The 9,748-nt window shown below is 37.3% G+C and overlaps 2 protein-coding genes across 2 annotated transcripts; both read right to left on the reverse strand.

Annotated features, from left to right (window-relative positions):
* Nucleotides 1–5,226: 5,226 nt before the first annotated feature.
* LOC6047835 lies at nt 5,227–6,802 on the reverse strand. The gene is made up of 3 exons (XM_001864802.2): nt 6,625–6,802; nt 6,179–6,567; nt 5,227–6,114 (listed from the first exon to the last, which is right to left on the reverse strand). The coding sequence occupies exons 1-3, from the start codon at nt 6,642–6,644 to the stop codon at nt 5,264–5,266; spliced, it is 1,260 nt and encodes a 419-aa protein (XP_001864837.2). The 5' UTR covers nt 6,645–6,802; the 3' UTR covers nt 5,227–5,263.
* Nucleotides 6,803–7,028: 226 nt separating this feature from the next.
* Nucleotides 7,029–8,831, reverse strand: LOC6047836. Its single transcript, XM_038249189.1, has 3 exons — nt 8,676–8,831; nt 8,457–8,607; nt 7,029–8,382 (listed from the first exon to the last, which is right to left on the reverse strand). The coding sequence occupies exons 1-3, from the start codon at nt 8,690–8,692 to the stop codon at nt 7,048–7,050; spliced, it is 1,503 nt and encodes a 500-aa protein (XP_038105117.1). The 5' UTR covers nt 8,693–8,831; the 3' UTR covers nt 7,029–7,047.
* Between the last annotated feature and the right edge of the window lie 917 nt (nt 8,832–9,748).

Below are 9,748 nucleotides of genomic sequence, written 5' to 3' on the forward strand. Positions count from 1 at the left end.
CCTAAAAAAAATACAAAAATCATTTACTGAAACTGTTTTTTTGAAAAGTGCTCTAAACGTCAAAATTTTCAAAATCCGAGTACAGGAATCGATTCTCAAGACAATTTTACATAAAAGTCTCCATATTGACCATTGTCCTTAGTCCAATCCTTGTAAAGTTACAGCGGCTTAAAAAATAAAAATGTTGAATAAATAGGTTTTTTTGATGGTTTTTGGCAATTTCTATATGACAGACTTGTTTTTTCAGTCTCGAATTTTTTTTTACCGGAAAGCTCGTCCAATTTCCCATAAGTTTGTCTTTGACCACATTTCAATTGGATGTATGGGCTTACAGATATAAGCTAATAACATTGCTCATAACTGAAAACAAAATATTTTTTCAGTGTAGTATAGTAACCTGGATAGTTAATTAGCTTATATCTGTAAGCCCATACATCCAATTGAAATGTGGTCAAAGACAAACTTATGGGAAATTGGACGAGCTTTCCGGTAAAAATATTTTCGAGACTGATAAAACAAGTCTGTCATATAGAAATTGCCAAAAACCATCAAAAAACCTATTTTTTCAACATTTTTATTTTTTAAACCGCTGTAACTTCACAAGGATTGGACTAAGGACAATGGTCAATATGGAGACTTTTATGTAAAATTGTCTTGAGAATCGATTCCTGTACTCGGATTTTGAAAAATTTTACGTTTAGAGCACTTTTCAAAAAATCAGTTTTAGTAAATGATTTTTGTATTTTTTTTTAGGTGAGACTTACCATCCTGCATTTTTTGTTAGTCTTTTTGTAACATTTTAGGTTATTTCCTCAAAAAAATTGACTTTACCTTAAAATTTGACTTTTAAACTTTAAAATCAAAAAATCTCATAAAAGTGGAGTGCTTTTTTCTTTCAGTGTATTTTTTTCGGAAAGCCCGTCAAATTTCCTATAAGTTTGTCTTTGACCACTTTTTGATACGATGCAACGGCTTCGAGATATAGCAATATTTAAATTACGAAATACAAAAATATTTAAAACACTTACGTCCTTCTCAAATGTCATTATCGAGTGTAACTGGTTCCATATACACAAAAATGGCTTATATCTCGGATTAGTTTTCAAAAGGACGCAAGAGCCATTGGTAAACAAAGCCCTTTTTGCATCGGTGTTCAACCTTCTTACGATAAACCAACTTTAAAAATATTTGAAATTGTTCATCTACACGTCCTTTAAGTGCCCTAAATTAGAAATACATGAAATTTTGTTTCAATTTGGCGAAAAACGAAAATTAGTGTCGGAGGTCAAGGTGGCTTTTACGGCTTTTTGAAAACTCACCCGAGATATATGCCTAGGATAACATGTCTACAAAGTTTCATTGAAATCGGAGAGGGTCGAGAAAAAAGTACCTTAAAAAATTTCAGTTTTGGGCTGGAATTGTTCATAAAACCTTTTTTAATATTTTTTATTCAAACAAAAAACTTAAAAATTTCGAAAATTTAATTATTTTTTTCAATTTTAATTTTTTTTTAAATTCTCAAAATTTCAATTTTTTTAAATTTTTTAAAAAATTAAAAAAATTCAATTTTTTTATATTTTTTAGAAATTTTTTTGAAAATTTCAAATTTTTTAAAAAATTTCAAAATTTTGAAAATTTAAATTTTTTTAAAAAATTGCAATTTTTTTAAATTTTGAAAATTTCAACAATATTAAAAAAATTAAAAAATACGAAAAAAAACTTAAAATAAAATCCAATCCAATAAATTTTTAAATTTCAAAACAAGTATCAATGGCGAAAGAATGGGGTGATTTTCAAACTTGATAAGGGCGTTTGAGAGGGCGTTTAGAAAACATTAGCAAAGGAAACAGAACACTAAAAATAAAGATAGGTACAGTCCACTCTCGATTATCCGAAGGCCTCGCAAAAATTTCACTTCAGATAATCGAAACTTCGGAAAATCGAATCACGAAAAAACATTTTTTTTTCGTTGTTCAATTTTTGATTGTCGAGCTAAAGTGATTTAATTTTTTGCAATGCAAGATGGCGGTGATGTAAAATTGAAAAATGCATTTCATTATTAAATATTCAAATTTGATTAAAACCGGGGTCGAAGAACTCGAATTTGAAGTTTAAAACAAGAAAGAGAAGAAACGAAAAAAAAAAATTGGTACGTAATTCTATTATCCAAATTCTCATACAAACCTTCGAAAAATCGAACTTCGGATAATCCAAATTTCGGAATTCTTGCTTTTCTTTTTTGAATTTTTGGATTTTTTTTATCATTTTAAAGTTAAAAAAAAAAAATTAAAAAAAATGAAATCTAAATTTTTAAAATTTTTAAATTTTTGAAATTTTTAGAAATATTTTGAAATTTTGAAATTTTTGAAATTTTTAAGATTTTTAAATTTTTTTATGTTTTTCAATTTTTAAGTTTTCAATTTTTTTAAATTTTTAAATTTTTAAATTTTTGAATTTTTAAATTTTTAAATTTTTAAATTTTTAAATTTTTAAATTTTTAAATTTTTAAATTTTAAATTTTAAATTTTTAAATTTTAAATTTTAAATTTTAAATTTTAAATTTTTAATTTTTTAATTTTAAATTTTTAAATTTTAAAATTTTAAATTTTAAATTTTTAAATTTTTAAATTTTTAAATTTTTAAATTTTAAATTTTTAAATTTTAAATTTTTAAATTTTAAATTTTTAAATTTTTAAATTTTAAATTTTTAATTTTTAAATTTTTAAATTTTAAATTTTAAATTTTTAAATTTTAAATTTTTAAATTTTTAAATTTTAAATTTTAAATTTTTAAATTTTAAATTTTTAAATTTTAAATTTTTAAATTTTAAATTTTTAAATTTTAAATTTTAAATTTTAAATTTTTAAATTTTAAATTTTAAATTTTAAATTTTTAAATTTTTAAATTTTAAATTTTAAATAAATTTTTAAATTTTAAATTTTAAATTTTAAATTTTTAAATTTTAAATTTTAAATTTTTAAATTTTAAATTTTAAATTTTAAATTTTTAAATTTTAAATTTTAAATTTTTAAATTTTTAAATTTTAAATTTTTAAATTTTTAAATTTTAAATTTTTAAATTTTTAAATTTTAAATTTTAAATTTTAAATTTTAAATTTTAAATTTTAAATTTTTAATTTTTAATTTTTAAATTTTAAATTTTTAATTTTTAATTTTTAAATTAAATTTTAAATTTTTAAATTTTTAAATTTTAAATTTTAAATTTTTAAATTTTAAATTTTTAAATTTTTAAATTTTTAAATTTTTAAATTTTTAAATTTTTAAATTTTTAAATTCTTAAATTTTTAAATTTTTAAATTTTTAAATTTTTAAATTTTTAAATTTTTGAATTTTTAAATTTTTAAATTTTTAAACTTTTAAATTTTTCAAATTTTTCAAATTTTTAAATTTTTGAACTTTTAAATTTTTAAATTTTTAAATTTTTAAACCTTTAAATTTTTAAATTTTTAAATTTTTAAATTTTTAAATTTTTAAATTTTTAAATTTCTAAATTTTTAAATTTTTAAATTTTTAAATTTTCAAATTTTTAAATTTTTAAATTTTTAAATTTTTCAATTTTTCAATTTTTTCAATTTTTAAATTTTTTCAATTTTTAAATTTTTAAATTTTTAAATTTTTAAATTTTTAAATTTTTAAGTTTTTAAATTTTTAAATTTTGAAATTTTTAAATATTTTTAAATTTTTAAATCTTTAAATTTCTTAAAATTTTAAATTTTTAAAATTTGTAAAATTTTTAAATTTTTGAAATTTTTAATATTTTATCCACATTTTTTTTAACTCTTGAATTTAATTTTTTTTAAATCTTTAAAATTAAAAAAAATTGAATTTGAAAGTTTTGAAATTTTTAAAACTTTTAAAACTTTTGAAATTTTTGAAGACGAGCTTCGAACCCATATCGAGATTTTCTCGACCGTCGGTCATAATTTGTCGATGGTAGATCGAGAAATTCTAACGAATGATCTCAATCTACTTTCGACAAATTACGACTTACTATCTTCAAATTACGATCGTAGTACCACATCCCGACGCACCACCTGTTCATTGATTTCAATGTCGCGCTCGACTCGGTCGATCGCGAAGAGCTATGGATAATCATGCACGAGAACGGTTTTCCCGGGAAGCTGATCAGACTGGTGAAATCAACGATGGATGGGGCACGGTGCAGCGTGAAGATTTCGGGAGCGATGTCCGACCCAATCAAATCGCGCAAGGGACACTGCGACAAGGTGACGGTATCTCCGTCCTCTGTTTCAACATTTTGCTTGAAGGTGTTATGAGGCGGGCGGGCTTCAACATGCGGGGCACGATCATCAACCGGTCCAGCCAGTTCATCTGCTATGCCGACGATATGGACATTGTCGGCAGAACGTTCGAGGATGTGGCCAGGCGGTACACCGAATTGAAGCGGATAAGGTTGGATTGAAGGTGAATGTTACGAAGACGAAGTATCTGCTGGCAGGAGGGACCGAGTCACTTAGGGCTTGCATAGGACCGAGCGTGACGATCGACGGGGACGAGTTCGAGGTCGTGGAGGAGTTTGTGTATCTCGGATCGTCATCACCGGTAGTCGTGCCTACTATGGACTCCACAAGACCCTACGGTCTGGTCATCTTTCCCGGCGTACAAAGTGTACCAAGTTTTCGAACTGCGAGTGCTTAGGACGATCTTTGGCGGCGTGCGTGAGAGCAATGTATGGCGGAAAAGGATGAACCACGAGCTGCCGCAACTCTACGGCAAGCCAAGTATTCGGAAGGTCGCCAAGGCAGGCCGAATCCGGTGGGCCGGACACGTCGCAAGAGTGCCGGACGCGCTGGATGCGCGCCAACCGAACCAGACTATCAATCCGGTGAAGTTGGTGTTCAATTCGGAGCCGGTTGGAACGCGGCGGAGGGGGCGCAACGTGCAAGGTGGTTGAACCAAGTGGAGGAAGATCTGGAAAGTGCGGGGAGTTCGCAGCGGAATTGGAGAGTAGCAGCCCAGGACCGTGTCCAGTGGCAGCGCATCTGGAGACAGCTCATGACCCGGAGGTTGTACGAGCAGTAAAAGTAAAGTAAGTATGTTGAATCAAATTAAAATCAATTAGGTATGTATAAAATTCTAGAAAATAGATCAAATTTGATGCTTGGCAAAGAGCAACTAACCCGTAGATTGTGTCACATGCAAGGAATCTACAAACCCAAGACCTAAGGACACCCACCAAGATTTTGCTGCAGATCGTTTATTAACACAAACTGGCACCTCCTCTAAACCGGAGAATGCGGCGGATGGTTGTGCTTCCTGTGCGTTCCCGTCAGATCCCCGTTGCTGCACATGTAGATATGGCTGCCACACCCCTTCGTAATGCACTTCAACCGAATGACGCCATCCTTGCGCAGACCACAGAACGTGTACGTGAACCCATCCACAGTTTTCCGGTTCGCTTTGATGAACCAGTTGTTGTTGGCACTTTCGAGACCGGTTCCCTTCAATGTGGTTCCCGAGTGCCGCCTGCTGGCCTCCCGCTCCGGCAGGTGCTTCTTCAGCACCAACGATATCTTGACGTCCTTTTTCTTCGGGGTCTGTGGATTTGGATCACCGCTGGCACGTCGCTTGCTCTGCCGAGGTAACTTGTGCTGGTGTTTGTTGTCGTTGATTTCAAACACTCGGTTGTCCTTCAGGAGAACCTTGGCGCGGCAGTAATCCGGTGTTCGGTGAGTGCACCAGTAAACGTTGCCGTTGCCCTGGCTGTTACTGTACCGGTACCCCTTATACACCAGGTAGAGTCGACCACGGCGGCTCTTCGTTCCGGGAACCAGCGTGAAGGCCGTAGACGATGCCCGATAGCCTTCCGTATCCGTTGAGGCGTCACAGGATGGCGTGTTGTTCCGGTCTTGGGACGATGCTTCCGACTCCTCCCTGGTATCGGAGGTGTCGGACTCGATCTCTGACTTGATCGTCACGGCATTCGATGCAACAACTGGAACTGACCGGATCGTGGTGGGTCGGCGAGCCCGCATGCAGCTGCCACTGCTGGTCACCCGGTTCGAATCGACGGCGGACATTTCAGCTTGATCTTGTAGTGCTGGTTTCGAAACCTCAATGGAATGCTTCAACGCTGAAACAAAAGTTTTCACTATTAATCACTGCAGATCATCACCACGAACGCACAATCTACTCACGATCACCAACTTCCTCGCCACAACCCCGGAAACCCTCCTCGAGCTGTTCCGTTTCAATGGTCAACAGGGACGCACAACTGTCCGGCCTCGCCGCTGGCGGCATCAGCAGCTCCTCCGCCACGTGTTCACCACCGGCGTCCATCTTTAGCCACCGCTCGTTGGCCCCGCACAGCTGTTTGAACCGGAACAGTTCCTCCGTCAGGCCGACGCACTTGGCGCAGATCGAAGCGTTGCTGTCGGCGCCGAAGCTCACCCCGATGCCGGTGCAGTACTCGATCTTGCGCACCAGCAACCGGTTCGGGGCGCCCGTCGGCGGGAAGATACGGTGCAGCTCGTGGACCTGCGAGAAGCACAGCCGGCAGAAGGCGCCGTTGGAGCGGGCGAGTTCGCTGGCCACGGGAGGTGATGGTTAGAATCGGTGCTTTCTTCAAAATAATCTAGTTTACCTCTGGGATGAATCGTCCATTGCGATCGGCGCTGCTTGTCTGGCACATAAGACCCGGTTTTGTGAACTGATCGTCAGCAGTCTGAGTGGCGCACAGATCCATTTTCAACAAATTTTCGCATGCGTTGCACATTTTCCGATATGTCGCTGATTGTATAAAAGTTATTGCTTCGTATAACGTTGTATATAACGAGACGCTTCTCCAGGTAGGTTCAAAATAGTTTTGAATGAAAAAGTTAAAGTTATTTGCCTATATTGGCGTAAACTACTGCTAACCTAAGTCAGTAAGACAGAATTGAAGATCGCGAAAGTCGAACATTCTCCGTTAAATTCAGTGTTGTAATCCAACTTTGATTTGAATGAAGACCAAAGGGATTTCTTTCACTTTTACTGTTTAAAAAAAAGTTACGTAGAAACATTTATATTAACCGCTCTCCTCACTCGTCGGACAATTGACCATCCTCGCACTGTTCGGTCTCTTCTTTTTACCGCCAATGGTGTGCAGATGATCGTGCACCGTTTCGCCCAGCACCGCCACCGATTCGTCCAACAGCTGGTAGATCATCGCTTGGCACGCCTTCGAAACCGTGCACCGCCACACCGTCCAACCGTTCGTTTTCTTGTAGTAAAAGCGATACCGATCACCTTCGTACATCAGCACGTCCCGCTTGTTGTTGTTCTTGACGATCTTGTAGTTGAACGATCCCACCGGATTCGGGAACTCCAACTCGATGTTGGCCGAAACGTCACTCAAACTGGCCCTGCTGGCGTTGCTGCTCGTCGTTGGCGTCGACTCCGCAATTTTGAACCGTGGCAGGATTTTCTCCAGCGTGTGCTCGCTGTTGGACATCTTGAAGAGCTTCCCATCGGCGGTCATGTAGATCGAAACGGTGCAGCGCCGGTGCGCGCCGCACTTCCAGATGCGACAGCCGTCCTTGCGGCTGTGCGAGTACGTGTAGCGATCCCCGCCGTACAGCAGCACGTCTCCGCCCATTCGACTGCGCACGATTTCGTACGGATCCTCGAGGTAGACCTCTTCTTCCATTCGAAACGCGTGCACGATAACCGCTTTGAGTGCCTTTTTCGTAAGTTGTTCCGGCGGATGGTTGTGCGATCGCAAGATGTGACCGAGAACCTGGCCGTTGGCTTTGGTTCCGATCGTTGCACCGCACTGCAGAGACTTCCGGTGGTAGCAGGCCCACGAGATCGAGTCACACTTAGGTCGGGACGACAGCAGCAGATAGGCGTAATCCTCAAACATCAGAATCTTCTTCGTTCGCTTTTTCTTCTGCTTCACCGATCCTCCCTGTCCCGACTGTTGATCTCTCTCCGACTCTTCGTACTCCTCACTGTTTGCACCGTCCGCCATATGACCAAGACTGAACTCGAGCAACGCCCGATCCTCATCCGCCGTCGTGTACTCTTCCTTCACGATCGCCGACGACTGCTGCTCGCCGTCTTCGTCCTCGAACTCGGCTTCGTCGACGTACTCGGCGCTAAAACTATCCAGCGGATCCTCGACGAAAGCCTTGATCACCAGCGGAGTGCTGCTGCTCTGCAAGTGGGCTTGCCTCTTTGGCGGTGACCCCGGCGCCGTTTGTTCCGTGCACGAATCGTTGCGGGTTCTCTTTCGCTCCAGCCGTCTGCCGTTGATCCGCTTGTCGTTGCGCAGACACTGCATCCGGTAGTCGCAAAAGTCGTCCATCCGTTCGACGCACCGGTCGCAAACCTTGGCCGGGTGGTCATCGTCGAACGTCAACTGAAATGTTTGTTTTAATATTCATTGGTTTGTAATCAGATCAACAGTATCTTCCGGGAAACCCCGAAATGAACCTTCAAAGTGGTGCACTCCAGTATCTTCCAGAGTATCTCCCGGTCAGGTCTACCGTCCTCCGGGAACAGCCGTCGCATCGACCCGTTGACCTCTTCATCGCCGAAACATAACCGGCAGAACTGGTCACCGGGGTCTGCGCCACAGGCGGAGCTGCAGAAAAGGGTCAACAAATTTGTAGATTGGGGTTATTCATCCAAACGGTCGCAACTAAATGTTACCCAAAGTCGCTGTCCATCAGAAGATGTTTTCGACAATTTTTGCAGTTTAAAAACTTATTTTCAACAAAAATTTCGTTCAAAACTAAACACTATTTTGACATTGCACTTTTTTTTTGTTTTTGTTTGCGCGCGGTGTAGAGCGGTGTTGTGAAGAACGGTGTAAAACCGAACCCGTTTTTCTTTCTCTCACTCTCTCATTTTCTCCTGCGAGAGAGAAACCGGCAAATGTATTGTCGATTGCAAGATGAAACTAAAACGGCTTCATTTGCTCGCGTCTATAACGGACCGCATGGAATAAACGAATTAGCTGATAGTTGCTTCCTTGACTTGATGTAAAGTCCACACTAACAAGTTGCCGTACCCAATAAAACAACAAACTACAAATTAGCATAGCATAGCATTGGTGTCTACACTGAAAGAAATCAACATAGTAAAATCAAATGCTTTTTCACGTGAGCTACTCCAAAAAGCAACACGATAATTTCACATGCTTTTTCCTTGACTCTCACATGCTTTTAATGTGAGATGAATGTGGAAATCACTCAGCACCAGCTGATCGCTGACCAAAAACAAATTCATTCTCATTTCGCATGGTGTTCACGTGAGATGCAAATGAATTGCACATCGATTCGCCCCAATTGACTTATCCTTTGATTTTGAAGTGAAAGTCACGTGAGATTCAAATGAATTGAATTTGATTTGCCTCAATCGACATTTCCTTTGGTTTTGAAGTGAGAAGTCACGTTAGAATCATATGTTTATGTTTAGCCAGTGATTTCATAAAGTAAGATGGCGAGAAAGCAAATGCTCATTGTTTGAGCTCTAATTTAAAAAATGGAAAAGAAAATGGAAAAATTATGGTAGGTACTAATTTACTTTTATTTATAGAAACGGTAAATAATAAAATACATATTTCATCATTTTTCCAGGGAATACAGGGGTTCTGGGAGCAGTTGCCGCCAGTGCTGATTCCCGCGATGGCCACAAAGTACACAACCATCCTGGCGGGGTCGGAAGGAGCTGCTACTCCTATGCGGATTGATGCTTTTTAACATTTACAAAAAATGGCCAAG

This window comes from Culex quinquefasciatus, chromosome 1, assembly GCF_015732765.1.
Source record: "Culex quinquefasciatus strain JHB chromosome 1, VPISU_Cqui_1.0_pri_paternal, whole genome shotgun sequence".
NCBI lineage: Eukaryota > Metazoa > Arthropoda > Insecta > Diptera > Culicidae > Culex > Culex quinquefasciatus.